Below are 17915 nucleotides of genomic sequence, written 5' to 3'. Positions count from 1 at the left end.
GGGCATCATGACCACATTTTTTGCTTAATTTTTTTTTTATATTTTCCTCCTCGAAAACCTAGGTGCGTCTTATGGTCCGGTGCGTCTTATAGTCCGAAAAATACGGTACTTTTTTCTTCAAACAGAAAAGCCCATTTAAACTAGTACACTGGAAGTTTATGTTAAAGTGAAACTGTCAGGCGAGTCATGCTGCTTGAACAACAGAGAATCAGAGACTGGTCCGTTATTGCAAAGATGTATGGTTCAGGTTGAACCGTTGTGACATTTCAAAGTAAACAAACAGCAAAACAGGGGGGTGAGGACAAGGTAACTAGAAGAAACTTGCTAATCACGTAATGCAGAGGAGAAGCTGTCTGGGACATACGTCCAAGACTAGTCTTATTCACCTCATCCCTGTGCAACGAAGCTGGTCCCTGATACATGAATGAATCATCTGACAGGTTCCCTATACCATTAAGTGTACCAGTTCAAAGGGGTTTTCCAATTTAAAAAACAAAACATTTTTTGTATAGCCGAATTATGAGTTAACAGAAGAGGAAGCATCATAGACTATAGAGGACCTGTTTTGTCCACATTCAGCCAGCCAATGTGAACGAGAATACTGTAATGCTTAAAGGGGTTTTCCACTTTTATAAAAAAAAAGTGGACCCCAAGTGTTCTGGTCATCAGATAGTACTCTCCCTCCCCAGTTCCTGTGCCGATTCTCCACTGCTGTTCCAGTCTAAGTGTTTTGGCAGCAGTGTTGACAATTAACATCCCCATGGCAGCCAATCACTGAACTCCGTTACTCTGCTAATGTAGATGGTACGAGCTGCTCAGTTAAGTGATTGGCTGCAGTGGTAATGTGTGATATCGACATGGTATCACCCACCCCCGAAGCCCAAACACAGACAAAAAAGTGGCAGAGAGCCGGCACAGAACCAAAGGTTGGGCTTACAAACGAAATGTAGAGTAAACTAGAGCATAAAAAGGGTTAAACCTACAAGATAGGTGATAACTTGCTGATTGTAGGGGGTGGCAGCTGGGGACCCCACAGATTCTGAGAATGGGGCTCTGCAATGCAGTGTGCTCCAGTCTATGACACTGCCGGAATGCCAAATAAAGAGCTTGGCAGTCCCATAAACAAGGATTACAGCTGTAGGGATTGTACTCACTCAGGTGCAATGTGAGGCAAACAGGAGGCATGTTCCTTAAAATGTCCAGAACGGTTTATTGGCTTCTCATAAACCGGTCAGAAAGTAAAATGCAAACAAACAGCCTTTATTGCAGGCAAAAACAAAGAAAACAGTCCTTTAAGCAAAGTCTCTGGTAAACCGGACTTGTGGTCACACAGGCTGGTAAGCATCCAACACATGGCTCAGTCTGGAGATAACCCACAGGAGGCCTTCTCCCTCCAAACACAGACCATGTGCCAAACAACAGCCTCCATTATATAGGCTGTTAACCACACCCAGAGGTGAGGTTTGTGGGTAGCTGGACCCGCCCATCTCTCTAAACTACCCTTAACCCGGCTCCCGGGTGCACCAAACAATCCTCTTAGTGCTACATGCACTAGAGAAACACTCCAGGTTACATCAGAGACCAGCCATCTCTTTAAAAAAAATCACATATAATCACCATGTGTATGAGAGACTTTACAGAAATTAGAGAATGGTGACTAAAATCAGAATACCATTTCCTTAGGCTATGTTCTCACCACATGTGGTGTATACCCTGGGAAAATCTGGGGAAAATGTGCCAGACTTCTATGGACCGGATAAATACTATTTGCCTCCTTCTGGTATATGTCTGACCATGTGTGTTGATGCATCAATATTCAACTGTATTGGAAAGCATACAAATGACTACTTCTGGTAACACTAGATTTACAAACCAAGCGTGGCATAAACAAGACCTTAAAAGGGATAAACCTACAAGATAGGTGATAGTTTGCTGTTTGTGGGAGGCCATTGAGACCCTACGATCCGGAGAATGGCGCTGTGCTTAGGTCTATGACAGTGCAGGAGGTAGCCAGACACAGAGCTCAGCAGTCCATTAGACAATGAATAGAGCCACTGCTCCATTCTAACAAGAGATTTTAGCACCCTATTTTCTAGCAACAAACATTTGCCAAGATGGATATAACCCTCTAATGGGATTTTCCGATACGGTGGCCTAAGCCAAACTTTTCCCAATTAGACTAGGTTCATACTAATACAGTGCCCTCCGCAGAACACTATGTTGGGGTTTCTGTCAGAATCCCCAAAAAACTGAACTCACACAGGAACAGCTACAAAGTCATTCACATGAATGAAGCCAACAAGAGTCAATGTGTACACTGTTCAGCCTTCGTCCAAGCAGTATGCGTCTTTTCCAGGCATGCACATATACGGTATGTGGCACATCACAAATACTGCCAGGATGGAGAGATCCGTGTCCACAGTGGTGCCTAATTCATGTGATTGGCTCTGTTGACATTTGCGTAAGAATAGTTTAAGGGTTCTGCCAACCCCCTGACGTAGTGCTAGGTGGAGAACACCATACAAGCATGAACCCAGGCTTACTCGGATCTTTAAAATTGGCTCAGAGCAGAGGGTAGAAAGAGGACAACGGTGTTGGCAAGACTTAAAATACAGCATTCTCCATCTCGTTTGTAGTAAACATATTTGTATAAAAATACATTTAACCGGAGAACTTCTTTAACTATGTTGGTTTCTGGCTTTTGTACATGGAGTACACGGATGAACAGGTTCTCTAATCCACATCAGGCTGCGCTAACCTCTTGGCATGAAGCCACACATATCCTGTTTCTTTTCAAGACTGCTAGTCAGGTAATCTTTACTTTGTTTGCATCACTGTGCAAATACCTCGCAGAGGTCTGACCTGCATAAAGTTCCTACATAGACAGATGGTTCTCATTTCTGCTGACAAAGACACACAAGGCAAATCAAAATTATATCCTCATACAGTACCAAAGCGATGTTTTTTACCTGACTCACTAAAAAATTGTATATACATATGTATATTATACACACACACACGTCCATAGGATCTGTCATAGTCTGGCTCTAACCCAGAGACATTGGGCCTCAAACATAAAAACTCATGGCAACTTATTATACTTCCAAATTCATTCCTGCGGAGTAAAGGTGGAAATGCAAGGCGAGATAGCACTGGTTGCTACTAACACTAATTAGAACAGTATACGTTTTCAGAGACGATTATAAAGCTGAAACACAAGTTATGAAGAGTGATGCAAATACTAAATTTTTTAAAAAGGTAGAATTTCTCTAAGGGTCTTTTGGTCTAGGATATCCGCATATACAAATTTTCCTTTGAAGTAGGATTGCAGATCTTGAAAGGAGATTGTGATGGCTTAAAGCCTGGCAACAAGAACAAGATGATAGAGTAAAAGCTGAAATTCCTTCGTTCAGTTGTGCACATCAGGCATAATTACAGAGGAATCATTCTTGAGTTGCAATTCCTCTATACTCCATCATAACAGGAACTTCAGGCTGCAGAGTAAAAAAAAAACTGTATTGTCTGCAAGACCTTGTAGAAGCTCCTGAAAGGTCTTATCTAGTAGAGATCTGTAGAGTTAAAGGGATTGTCTGGGACCCCCATCCCCCACAATCTACTCTTCAGTGTCAAGACCTAGGCTTACCAATGCTCCTGGACCCCTGAATGTGACATATCCTTGTTTTATTGAAATAACCAAATATTCTACAACCAGAAACACACATTGGGTAATTAGGATCGCAAACAAAATAAACAGAGGTACAGAATTAAAAGGACATAAAAATTATAGAAAACACCAAATGTAAAGTCACAAAATACATTTTGGGGAGCAGATCACCCTTCACAGCACAAAGCCAGCAAACAAAGTTCATCAGCAACAGAAAAGTTTTCTATTGCTCAACACTCAATAGGAGGCTGCCAAAATGAGGTCCCAAGTAAAAAAAAAAAAAAACAAACAAAAAAAAACCCACTAGATAACAGTGTCCATCTCAGACAACGCCTTCGGGAATACATTTTAGAAACCACCCAATCATCGGGATTTCTAAGTTGAAAGGCATTCAGTCCACATCTTATTAAAGGAGTTGTCCAGTACTTTAGCACTTTTTATTATCTCCCCAATGTATTCACCCTGTGCCCATAAGCGTTTTTATAAATACCTTTTGGTTGTCCTTCTTGCCTGTTAGCGGCACTATCACTGACAGCTCACAGGCATCACGTGACCCCTGGCGGTAGCCGGCTTTTTCTTCCGCTGATGTCACCTCAATTGCGGTGTGACATCAGTGACGCTGTCCCTCCGGTGGATGCTGGGCTGTGGGCGGGGTTACCCTGCGTGTCACACCCACCGCACGCTTTTCCAATGAATGAGGAAAGGGAAAGCGTGCGGTGGATGCTGAGTGTGACGCGCAGGGTAACCCCGCCCACAGCCCAGCAACCACCGGAGGGACAGAGTCACTGATGTCACACCTCAATTGAGGTGACATCAGCGGAAGAAAAAGCCGGCTACCGCCAGGGGTCACGTGATGTCTGTGAGCTGTCAGCGATAGCGCCACTCACAGGCAAGAAGGACAACCAAAAGGTATTTACAAAAACACTTAGGCTATGTGCCCACGATGCAGAAATGAAGCAGAAAATTTCTGCAGCATTTCTGCATCTCCCTGGCATAAAAAACGCATGCAGATTGTGCATGCGTTTTTCCTGCAGAATACATGCGGATCCACATGCGGATTAACATGCGTTTCCGCATGCAGATTGACAAGCACTTTCCAGGCAATTAGCATCACTTGGAAAGTGCTTGACAACTAGGTCACACTGTATAAATCCATGCAAACAGCATGGATTTATATAGTGTGAAAAGTAAAAATTAGAACAAATAAAGCTATACTCACCCCCGAGGCCCCGGTGTGTGCTGCAGCGCTCGTTCCTGTTTGGTTCCTGGCTGCCGGCATATCGCGAGAGAGCGGTGAAGGGCCTGCGGTCACATGACTGTGACGTCACCGCAGGTCCTCAAGCGATGCCGGCATTCAGAGAGAAGCCGCCGGACAGGTGAATATAAACTTTGTTATTTTATTCTTTTTTTACAGGTACAATGGTACCCAGGTCTGGATGAGAGTCTCCTCTCCTCCAGAACTGGGTACCATCCGCACATAGAAACGCATAGAAGCCGCTTGTAGAAATGTGCAGTCGCGGTTTCTATGCGTTTCAATGCAAGTCAATGGCGGGAGTTCCGCTGCGCTACCGCAAAATTAAATGACATGCTGCGGATTTTTGTACGCAGCATAAACGCTGCGGAAAAATCCGCAGCATGTGCATAGAACATGCGGAATCCCCTTGGGGACCATGGGGTGCGGATTACCTAGCGTTTCACAAGCGTTTACGCTGCGGAAATTCCGCAGCATAAACGCTTGAAAAACGCTACGTGGGCACGCAGCCTTATGGGCACAGGGTGAATACATTGGGCAGATAATAAAAAGTACTGGACAACTTCTTTAAGTGTTAGGCTATGTGCCCACGATGCAGAAATGAAGCAGAAAATTTCTGCAGCATTTCGGCATCTCCCTGGCAGAAAAAAAACGCATGCGGATTGTACATGCGTTTTTCCTGCAGAATACATGCGGATTCACATGCGTTTCCGCATGCAGATTGACAAGCGCTTTCCAGGCGATTAGCATCACTTGGAAAGTGCTTGACAACTAGGTCACACTATATAAATCCATGCAAACGGCATGGATTTATATAGTGTGACCGTAAAAATAAAAAAATAAAGCTATACTTACCGCCGATGCCCCGGCGTGTGCTGTCGCGCTCGTCCTGGCTTCTTCCGGGTTGCCGGCATCTCGCGAGACAGCCTGCGGTCACATGACCGCAATGTCATCTCAGGTCCTGGAAGATAAGCGCTGCAGGGGCCGCCGGACAAGTGAAGATAAACTTTATTTATTATTTTATTCTTTTTTTTACAGGTACAATGGTACCCAGGTCTGGAGGAGAGTCTTCTCTCCTCCAGAACTGGGTACCATACGCACATTGAAACGCATATAATCCGCGTGTACAAATGTACAGACACGGATTCTATGCGTCTCAATGCAAGTCAATGGCGGCAATTCCGCTGCGCTTCCGCAAAATTAATGAACATGCTGCGAATTTATGAGCGCTGCAGAAACGCTGCGGAAAAATCCGCAGCATGTGCTTTGACATTGCGGAATGCCATTGGGGACCATGGGGTGCGGATTACCAAGCGTTTTTGATGCGTTTCCGCTGCGGAAATTCCGCAGCGGAAACGCATGAAAAACGCATCGTGGGCACGCAGCCTTATGGGGTTACTTTTAAAAATGTATCAAGTTGACTACTTATTCCTGAATTTTTATTTTTCACATGGAGTAATGCTATTAGACAGCATGATGGAAACTACTATGTGACCATACACAAGATACATGAAACCTGAAACATTTAAACTTAAAGGGGGTTTCCACTTCTTAGTTACTGAGGGCCAATACTTAGGATTGATGGGGGTTCGACACCCAGGACCACAACCCATCAACTGTTATTATCTGAGCAACTTGATGTACCCACAGATAGTACAACATGAAATTAATCAAAAAAAGCACTTAAGAGGATATAAAACACATACCATCACTACTTACCCAATCTTGGCATAACTGCCCCAAGAAATTGCTCATCTTCCTGAAAGTGATTCTCTTGCAAGGACTCCAGCAATTTTTGCAAAACATCTTGGGGGACTTTGCAACCGGTGCCTTTAAGCTCTGCAAAGCGAGTCAGGCGGAAGTTTTTATCAAGCTCATAACTCTCTGGATTGAAGGACTCCCGGACAGACATGTTTTACAGACTGATTAATGTCAGTTTCTGTTTAGTGAACAAATGGGTTGGCTCCGTTCTGGATTAACCTATAAAAAAGAAATTGAGAAGAAATTTAATGTAAAACTGCTATTGTTCTAGAATTCAAAAAGCAAGACAAGCATTCACCTGGCTGAAAATATATAATTATTGATAAAAAATTACAACATTCACAGATATTTCGGTATTCTGTCCAAAATGAATTCCACATTACTTGCACAAAATCGCTGTAGGAAATGTGTTACTACAGATCCTTTGGTAGTTGCAAGTTTTTAAAGGAATCTAGATCTCTGATAGGGCCAATTTGCACTTACTTGCTGCATGTTTGGCCAAATACTCTCAGGCAGTGTTCCAACACAATGTAAAATCTGTGCTTTTTCAGCTGCATTTTTTTTTGCAGAAACTCTGCTATATTTAATTGTGCAAGGAAAGTGAATGTGATTTCATAAAAACTTGTGCATTTTTTTGGGGGGGGGGGGTTTTTGCAATTTTTTTTATATACTCTGCTGTATGGACCCTGAAAAAAAGAAATGCAACTGCTTTTTTTTTTTGGGTCATCTGTTTAGACTGCACAATTATCATGAAACGAGCATTCCTAGGAACAATTGTTCATGATGATCGAACAGTGTAAATGCTACTGTACTTTACACCTCCGTCCCTCCAGAATCTCTTCCACAAATATACAGAGGGTGAAGTAAGTATTGAACATGTCATCAATTGTCTAAGTAAATATATTTTTAAAGGTGCTATTGACATGAAATTCTCTCCAGATGTCAGTAATAACCCAACCCAATCCACACAGGCAAATAAATCAAATTATAGATGTCCATAAATTAAGTTATGTGTAATAATGAGAAATGACATTGACATTGCTGTGCATTATTTTCATTTTATGGGGCGCTTTTTCAGGCCGATTATGGGTGGACTTCCTCATGAAAGACGCCGAGTGCACATAGCCTTATAGAAGCCATGATATAACCATCATGATGTGTTTTGTAAGGGATATCTAGGAATCTCATTAAAGAACAGATCAGGTTTCTGTTTTCTCAATAGAATGGTGCAGTATATTACGTTATGTCAAGAGGAACGTAACCCTGGCCGCTGAAGAGAGAACAGCTGCTGATATTTTCTTCTAATCTGTTTTTGATGGGAGGTTTCCTAATTTTATTTTCTGTGAACAAGTGTTGCGGCATCCACCTTACCTGGGCAGCTGTTAACAGCATTTAGAGAAATGCTTTACAGCAACCACATTGGGGCATGGAAACCTGTATGCTGGAGAGGATTCATCGAGCAGTATCAGAGAGTGCTCTGTCATCTGTGCAGAAGACCCTATACAGGGAAGGGAGCTGCGACCATTTCCTATTGTCAATAGTGCACCTTTTTACGATCTGTTCAACTTTACAATGAATATTTCCATGTTCAGTTTTTTTATGCAGTTTTTGAAGCCAAGTTTATTTCAGGAGTTAAAGATGTTGTCGCTTTCAGAAAATCATAGTCCCCGGACAGTTTATTGTAAAAAAAACAAAAACAAACTGTGCTTTACTCAACGTCCCAGGGTCCATTACGGAGCCTCCACCACTGCTCCTGGTGCCTGGTATTGGCTGCAGTGCTGACATATCAACAGTGCAGCAGCCAAACACCGAGCTCAGCATCTCTGCCCAAGATGATGAAATGCCCCGCTCAGAGCCACTAAGCTCATCAATTGGCTAACACACTGTCAACGTGACGTCAGCGTTGCAGCCAATTCTTGAAAGCAGGAGAAGCGGTGCTGGTGGACCTCTTTATTAGTGTTGAGCGAGTATGAATTGTTAACCCCTTCAGCGATCACGCTCGGTGAAAAGGTTAACCGAGCACGCTCAATCACCACTATTGTGAACCCTTCAGAATTTTCCATGGTTTTGTATAAATTTAACCTAAAACTACTTCAGATTTTTACACAAAGTCCAAAAAGTAGGCCGCTTTTTATTTAGTATGCAGATACAAATTTCTGAATTTTTTTCATCGCCTAAATAAAAAAAAAAATCTATATACATGTTTGGTAATAAAAAATTATTGCATTTTCCGAGACCCGTAATGTTTTCATTTTTCGGGTTTGGGGCTGGGTGAGGGCTTATTTTTTGCGGCTTGAGCTGATGTTTTTATTGATCACATTTTGGAGTAGATAAAGTGTTTTGATCGCCTCTTATTGCAATGTTGTGGTGGCCAAAAAAAGTAATTCTGGAGTTTGGATTTTCTTTGCTATGCAGTTTACCGATCGGATTAATTTACTTTATATTTTAATAGATCAAACATTTCTGAACGCAGCAATACCAAATGTGTATTTTTATGGTTTTATTTTGAATGGGGCAAAAGGGGGGTGATTTGAACTTTTGTGAGTGCGCAAGTGATGCACGCCTGTCTTCCCGGTGGGCGCGGTGACCCTCAGCCGCTCCAGAGCATGCACATAGGATATGAAGCTGGGATGTACACCCAGTTTCTGTGCACATGCCCAGAAAGCTGAGTGTCAATGCGCAAGTGCTGGATTTCCTGGGATACTGCGGTGACATAGGGAGCTGACTGGAAGGAATGCTAATGGACTTCAAAACACAGTGACTGAAAACTTAGAGCTGCCCACTCCTATGAATGAATCTAGAGGTACAGTTGAAACCAGAAGTTTATATACACTATATAAAAAAGACACATATGCATGTTTTTCTCAATATCGAACATGAAATCAGAATAAACCTTTCCCGTTTTAATTCAATTAGGATTACCATAATTTTTAATAATATTTGCCAAATGCCAGAATAATGAGAGAGAGAGAATGAGAGAGAGAGAGAGAGAATGAGAGAGAGAGAGAGAGAGAATGAGAGAGAATGAGAGAGAGAGAATGAGAGAGAATGAGAGAGAATGAGAATGAGAGAATGAGAATGAGAGAGAGAGAATGAGAGAGAGAGAGAGAGAGAATGAGAGAGAATGAGAATGAGAGAGAGAGAGAGAGAGAATGAGAGAGAATGAGAATGAGAGAGAATGAGAATGAGAGAGAGAGAATGAGAATGAGAGAGAGAGAGAATGAGAATGAGAGAGAGAGAGAATGAGAGAGAGAATGAGAGAGAATGAGAGAGAATGAGAGAGAATGAGAGAGAGAGAATGAGAGAGAGAGAATGAGAGAGAGAGAATGAGAGAGAGAGAATGAGAGAGAGAGAATGAGAGAGAGAGAGAGAATGAGAGAGAGAGAGAGAATGAGAGAGAGAGAGAGAATGAGAGAGAGAGAATGAGAGAGAGAGAAAGAGAGAGAGAGAGAGAGAGAATGAAAGAGAGAGAATGAAAGAGAGAGAGAATGAAAGAGAGAGAGAATGAAAGAGAGAGAGAGAATGAAAGAGAGAATAAGAGAGAGAGAGAATGAGAGAGAGAGAGAATGAGAGAAAAAGAGAGAGAGAGAGAATGAGAGAATGAGAGAAAGAGAGAGAGAGAGAGAGAGAGAGAGAGAGAATGAGAGAGAGAATGAATGTGTCAGCATTTTTATTATCTACTACAAAGTCAAAAGTCTACATACACTAAGATTGCTATGCCTTTAAACAATTCTGGACTGCCCATATGATGAGGTCATGTGTATGGAAGCTTCTGACACACCTGTGGATGTATTTTAATGCACACCTAAAACACTCTGCTTCTTTTTGTAGCATCATGGGAAAGTCTAAAGAAATCAGCCAAGATATCAGGAAGAAAATTGTAGACTTGCACAAGTACAATTTCAAGATACCTGAAGGTGCCTCGTTTATCTGTACAAACAATTATACGCAAGTACAAACAAGATGGGAATGTCCAGCCATCATACCGCTCTGGAAGGAGACAGGTTCTGTGTCCCAGAGATGAACATGCTTTGATACGACATATGCATATCAACCCACGGACAAAAGCAAAAGACCTTGTGAAGATGATGCGGAAGCTGGTAGGATTGTGTCAATATCAACAGTGAACCTAGTACTGTATCAACATGGGCTGAAAGGCCACTCTGCCAGGAAGAAGCCATTACTCCAAGACAAACATAAAAAAGCCAGATTAATGTTTCCAAAAGCAAGCAGGAACAAAGACCTTAATTTTTGGAGACATGTCCTGTGGTCTGATTAAGCTAAAATTGAACTTTTTGGGCTTAATGACCATCGTTATGTTTGGAGGAAAAAGGGAAAAGCTTGGAAGCCTAAGGACACCATCCCAACTGTGAAACACGAGGGTGGCAGCATCATGTTGTGGGGTTGTTCTGCTGCAGGAGGTACTGGTGCACTTCACAAAATAGATGAAATCATGAGGAAAGAAGATTATGTGGCAATACTGAAGCAACATCTCAAGACATCAGCCAGGTAGTTAAAGCTTGGGTGGAAATGGGTTTTCCAAATGAACAATGACCCGAAGCATACTGCCAAAATGGTAACAAAGTGGCTTAAGGATAACAAAGTCAATGTTTTGGAGTGGCCATCACAAAGCCCTGATCTCAATCCTATTGAAAATGTATTGGCAAAGCTGAAAAGGCAGGTGCGAGCAAGGCAACCTGACAAAACTGGTGTAACTGATCCAGGTTTGTAGGAGGAATGGGTCCAAATTCCAACCAAATATTGTGAGAAGCTTGTGGAAGGATATCCCCAACGTTTGACCCAAGTCATTCAGTTTAAGGGGAATGGTACTAAATACTAATGAAATGTATGTAAACTTTTGACTTTGCAGGAAGTAATAACAATGCCTTAAAACATTCTCCTTCATTATTCTGCCATTTAGCAAATATTAAAAATTATGGTAATCCTAATTGACCTAAAACGGGAAAGGTTTATTCTGATTTCATGTCAGATATTGAGGAAAAACATGCATATGTCTTTTTATATAGTGTATGTTAACTTTTGGTTTCAACTGTATGGGGGGCACTCAAAGTGTAAAGTTATTTGTGCGCTAAATACTGGGACATTTTGCTTGAGACAAACACGTTAGTGATGCATTTTGCATCACTAACAAGACACTGGGGACAGTTTAATAGCCATAAAGGACGTGACAGGTTCCCTTTAACATTTTCAACATGTTTAAAAAATGATGCAGATGTAAAGTAGACATTTTTTTGAGGCACAGTGTAAAGCTCAGAAGGGAAGAAGGCCATATTAGAGTTCAGATTTTGCTGGACTGGTTTGACGGTGCCTTGTCACATTGGCAGAGCCCCTGATGTGCCATAGCAGCAGAACCCCCAATAAGTGACCCCATTTTACAAACTACACCCCCCAATGAATTCATCTAGGGGTGCAGTAATCATATGGACACCACAGATGGGTCACAGAATTTTATACCATTGGGCAGTGAAGAAAAAAAAATTATTACATTATTTATTACCACCAAAATTTTATTTTAGCCCCAGATTTTACATTTTCACAAGGGGAAATATGTAAAAAATGGCACCAAAATTTGTCACACAATTTCTGCTGAACGTTGAAATATCCCATATGTGGCTGTACAGTACTGCTTAGCCACATGGCGAGACTAGGGAGGAACAGAGCGCTGATTTTCCTAGAATACTTTGCAGACTCCATATACAAAGTCCATAAGTGCTAGAAGAGCAGAATTTCCCATTTTGGAAATTATACCCCTTTGGGATCACATTTATCCGATGCTCTACACTGAGCCCTTATATTGGGGTTTCCATCTAAATATGAGTGACGTGATTGAGATAAAACATCAGAGTGATCCATTCACTAATGAGGCAGCAGAGTTACTGTGGACTTCATCTGGCCTCTGTTCAGCGGTGTCTTTCTTTTCAGAAGTGCACAAAACTGAGGCAGACCGCGCTTTTATGCACGCCTAAAAAGACAGACACAGACGAATCACAGGTCAGACGGCATCCACAGTGCCTCCATCTGCCTCATTATAGGGAATCTTCCGCTGGGGGATCAGTCTGAATCACATATTTCAGAGATTTAGGGTATGTGCCCACGTAGCGTTTTTCAAGCGTATATGCTGCGGAATTTACGCAGCGTAAACGCTTGTGAAACGCTATGTAATCCGCCCCCCCATGGTCCCCAAGGGGATTCCGCAAGTTCAATGCTCATGCTGCGGAGTTTTCCGCAGCGTTTATGAGGCGTGGAAAAATCCGCAGCATGTCCATTAATTTTGCGTCTCCGCAAGCGGAATTGCCTTTGCAATGCAATAAAAAACGCAAGGCAATTCCGCATGTGGAAATCGCGCGATAAACGCGTGCGGAATTCCACATGCGTTTATCCGGGAGAGAACATGCAGAAATGAAGCAAAAAATTTCGGCAGCGTGGGCACATAGCCTTACACGGAAACTCCGGTGTAAGCGCTCAGCGCAGGATAAATGTGAGCCTAGCCTTACTGCGATCTTTGGGAGTCGGAATGAACAAATCAACAGGAGGTGAAGAATTGGTTTTATTTATTTTTTACGCTGTTCCTTGTGCGGTATAAGTGATTAGACAACTTTATTCTTCGGGTTGGTGTGATTACAGTGATACCAGATTTATATAGTTTTTTTTGTTTGGCTGCTGTCACACACTAAAAGACGCTTTTTTTTCCTGCAAAAACTAGTTTTTGCATCGCCATATTTTGAGAGCTATAATTTTTCATTTCTGCCGACAGTCATGCGACAGCTTGTTTTTTGTGGGACGAGTTGACGTTTTTATTGTTACCATTTTCGGTCACAACTAGTGTTGAGCGAGTATGTTCTATTAACCCTTTCTGCGAGTATGCTCGGGCCGAGCTCCGAGTATTTATAGCTGCTCGGTGATATGGTTGAATCGCTCCCGTGTGCATGATTTGCAACTGTTTGACAGTTTTATTACATGTGAGGAATGTCTAACAGTTGCAAATCATGCACACGGGGAGCGACAGAACATACTCGCTCAACCCTAGTCACAACGTTTTTAATCGCTTTTTATTCTGATTTTTGGGAGACAGGCTAAACAAAAACCAACAATTCAGGAATTGGTGGTTTTTTTTTGGGGGGGGGGGGGGTTCTTTATGCCATTCCACGTGTGGCAAGATTGATAAGGCCACTTTATTCTTTGTGTCAGTACATTTACAGCGATACCTCATTCATATTTTTTATGTTTTGGTGCTTTTACACAAACTATTTTATAGAAAAAAAAATTTGCAGCGCTTTATTCTGAAACCTATAATTTTTTTTTTTTATCAAGATGTTTTCAGCGGTACCATTTTTACTTACATTCGTCTTTTTGATCGCGTTTTATTCCACTTTTTGTTCGTTGGTATGATGAAATAGCATAATTTGCCTTGTTTTATCCTTTTTACGGTGTTCACTGAATGGGTTGACTAGTGGGGCAGTTTCGGACACGGCGATTCCAAAATGTGTGTATTTTTTTAAACACCTAAAAATACTTATTTATGGGTACAATATATTTTGTAATTTATTTTTTTTTACTTTTTTTACTTAGTTCCTCTATACTTTCACTTTCAGCAGTCTGATCGCTAGGGTCACCATGGCAACAATTGGGCCCTTGCGATGAAGTCATGGGAGAGGCGATCAGAGGAGGCGCCTTCCCTTTCCATGCTTTTTAAATACTGCAATCGATATTAATCACAGCATTTAGGGGGTTAAACTGCCGGAAGTGCTCCTGGCAGTGAGAGCCGGATGTCAGCTGTGATGTACGTTGAACATCTTGCAGCAATCACGTGCACAGCTCCTGTGCGCGATCGCCATGATGTATATAGGCGAATTATATAGAATTATAAGGCATCTTGTTTTCATCAGGGAAAATGGGCCAAAAAAGAGATTTAACTGACTCTGAAAAGTAAAAAGTTGTTACAAGTCTTACACAGGGATGCAGCACTCTTGAAATGTTTAAGTTATTGGGGCGTGATTACACAACCAGCAAAAGATATCTGGCAAATAGTCAACTGGGTTGCAAAAAACGAGTGGAGAAAAAAAAAAGATGCACATTAACTGCCAAAGATTTGAGAAGAATCAAATGTGAAATGACCAGGAACCCACTATCCTCCATATTCCAGAATTGTAACCTCCCTGGAGGCCAAGAAGAGCAAGGTTTTCAGTGTGCAGAGACACGGCCAAGGAAAGGAAAGCTGAAACCCGACCACCATTGAACAAGTTAGGTGAAATGTCAAGACTGGGCCAAGAATTATCTGAAGTCAGATTTTTCAAATGTTTTATGGACTGATGAGATGAGGGGGACTCTTGATGGACCAGATGGATGGGCCAATGGCTGGATCAGTAACGGGCACAGAACTCTGCTTCAACTCAAACATTAGCAAGGTGGAGGTGAGGTACTGCTATGAGCAGCTCCACTGCTTGGCTACCAGTAAAGGCCTTATAAATTAAAGAATAATTGCCCCCTTCCTCCCACACCTTAACCCTATTGAGAACTCATGGGCCCTGTTTAAATGAGATTTACAAGGAAGAAAAACAGTACTTCTCTGTGAACAGTGTTTGGGAGGTTGTGGTTGATGCTGCACAAAAAGTTGATTGGCAACAGATTAAAAAAACGACTACATGGATGAAGGTTTATGACTGTTATTGAAAGAAAGGGTGGTGATATTGGGCACTAGCTTTTTTTATATGTCAAAAATGGAATTTTGTACATTGAGTCGTTTGATTAATTTAATCTGTTAAAGTCAGAATAATAAACAAATGAGATGGGAAAATGTACGCTCAACAACAAGTCAATAATTCAAAGTAATAGTTGCCCAATAATTTTGCACACAGATATTCTCCTAGGAAAGACAAAACCTCACTTTTACTTTCTTACATATTCAAGTTTATTAACCTTTTGGAGTGACCAACAGCTCTGGAGTTGATCAATAATAAAATTAATCATTAAAAATTCAAATTGCCTAATAATTGTGCACGCAGAGTATATGACATTGAAAAACAGCAGAAAAACAATAGGCTTTTCTTAAGGACTTAAAGAGGTTTCCTCACAAAGTTAATTTTAATCAACAGATCTTTGAATAATAAGTTCAACAATAGGATGTGTTTAAATAAAAATGTTACTGTGGTGAGATAATCTTATATACTGACCAGCAAAAGGGTAACAATGTTTTGAACATTTGAATTTTCGGCTCCATATCTCACCATCCACTACTGCTTCTAAAGTGAGACTACCATCATTTTATAGACAATCTTGGCTCTCTCATTAATAAATTTGACTGGCAACTACCTGGCATATGATTAGTTATGCAGATTCTTGTCCTATTTGTTATTATTATAGCACCATTTATTCCATGGCGCTTTACATGTGAATCACTGCTGTTTTGCTCCTAAAAATCTAAATTTTCATTTTTATTACTTTGTAAATCCACCTTTTGGCTTTCAGCACGGCCTGGATCCTTCTGGCCATGCTCTCGATCAGATTCAAGCAAGTCTCGACCAAAATCTTCTACATCTTCCCAAACTTGGTGCATACTGGTCGACTCACTTGGGTATGTATACAGCTTTTTCTTCAACTCTAACCACAAGTGTCTGATTGTGTTGAGGTCTGGGGACTGTGGGGGCCAATCCAGCACCTCTACTTCACTGTCACTGAACTATTTCTTCACCAATCTCAATGTATGCTTCAAGTTGTTGTTCTACTGGATCACTAGGTCGTCTGATCTTACCACATCTCTTGGGCAGGGGAGGACACAAAAGAGTATACAGACAGGACAGCATAGCATCACAGCTGATTCTTTCTTTGAGGTAAAACATTGCTTGAAAACAAGGGAAATGTTTTACCTCACAAAAAGAATCAGCCACAATCTCCATGCTGTGCTATCTGTACTCTCTTTTCCTTCCTCCCTGCCCAGGAGATGTGGTATGATCAGACACCACCATTACAGTACACAGCAGGGGCACATTTATAATATTATCTCCGCACATGAAAATGTATTTTTTTTTAAAAACACATCCATTTAGGGAACTTATTTTTATTCCAAGATCTATTCATTAAAATATACTTTATTGGTGGGAATACCCATTTAAAGGAGTTGTCTAGTGTAAAAAATAGAATTAGACTTACCGGTAATTCGGTTTCTAATAACCCACCACAACAGCACACAGGAGGATGTAACCCCACCCTAATAGGGACAGGAAATACAAAAAGGTTTAAATAGCCCCTCCCACATCCTCCCTCCAGTGTTATTACAAAGGACCACAAGAGTATAGATGCTTCACATTATTTTTTATTTCTACTGATCAAGCTGTCGTAGAAACAATAAGCGAGGGGTAGGGAATTACCCGTGAAGTCGTGGTGGGTTATTAGAAACCGAATTACCGGTAAGTCTAATTCTATTTTCTCTAATAACCCCCCACGACAGCACACAGGAGGTATACCAAAGATATACTAGGGAGGGACAATAGCCTGAAGGACCTTCCTTCCGAAGCTAAATCGCCAACAGACATTAGGTCTAATCTGTAGGGTTTGGTGAAAGTATGAATTGAGGACCATGTGGCAGCTCTGCAAATCTGTTCGATGGATGCACTGGCTTTTTCAGCCCAGGAGACAGATATCGCCCTTGTAGAATGGGCCTTGAGCTTTGCTGGAGGAGGTAGATCCTGGATCTGGTAAGCCTCCGTAATCGCCCTCTTAATCCAGTTGGCTATTCTGGATTTTGCGGCTTTCTTCCCTCTGTTTGGACCTTGTGTATGGACAAATAGGTTCTTGTCTTTCCTTCCTTCTTCTGTTTCCTGAAGATAGTGCAGTACTATTCTCCGAACGTCCAGAGTGTGGAATTCCATCTCTTTTTTGTCTTTTGGGTTGTCACAAAAAGATGGAAGGATTATCTCCTGAGATCTGTGGAAATTTGAGACCACCTTAGGTAGAAATGAAGGGTCAAGTTGGAAAATTAGACGATTTTCCAGGATCCTCAGGTAGGGTTTGTAGACCGAAAGGGCCTGTAGTTCACACACTCTTCTGGCTGTAGTTATTGCCACCAGAAAAGCAGTTTTCCAGGTCAGCCTGTCCAGTCTTATGGTTGATAAGGGTTAACCCTTTCAGAACAATGTTAAGGTCCCAGGGGGGAACCAGGTCTGTTACTCTAGGGTGGATGCAGGTGGCTGCTACAATAAATCTTCTCACCCACTGATGTTC

At 41.6% G+C, this 17915-nt stretch overlaps 1 protein-coding gene across 2 annotated transcripts in view; it reads right to left on the bottom strand.

Annotated features, from left to right (window-relative positions):
- Window positions 1-17915, bottom strand: part of SEPHS1 (selenophosphate synthetase 1) — an 85578-nt gene that overhangs the window by 54980 nt on the left and 12683 nt on the right. For both annotated transcript variants that reach the window (XM_073652373.1, XM_073652374.1), the window contains exon 2: window positions 6636-6896. In XM_073652373.1, coding sequence (XP_073508474.1) covers window positions 6636-6828 — 193 coding nt within the window. In that variant the 5' untranslated portion in view covers window positions 6829-6896. The remainder of the gene's footprint in view (window positions 1-6635; window positions 6897-17915) is intronic.

Source organism: Phyllobates terribilis, unplaced genomic scaffold, assembly GCF_046119375.1.
Source record: "Phyllobates terribilis strain yellow unplaced genomic scaffold, ASM4611937v1 Scaffold_11__3_contigs__length_659146591, whole genome shotgun sequence".
Lineage (NCBI taxonomy): Eukaryota > Metazoa > Chordata > Amphibia > Anura > Dendrobatidae > Phyllobates > Phyllobates terribilis.
The sequence above is the reverse complement of the archived record's forward strand: the minus strand, read 5'-3'. Positions and strand labels throughout refer to the sequence as shown.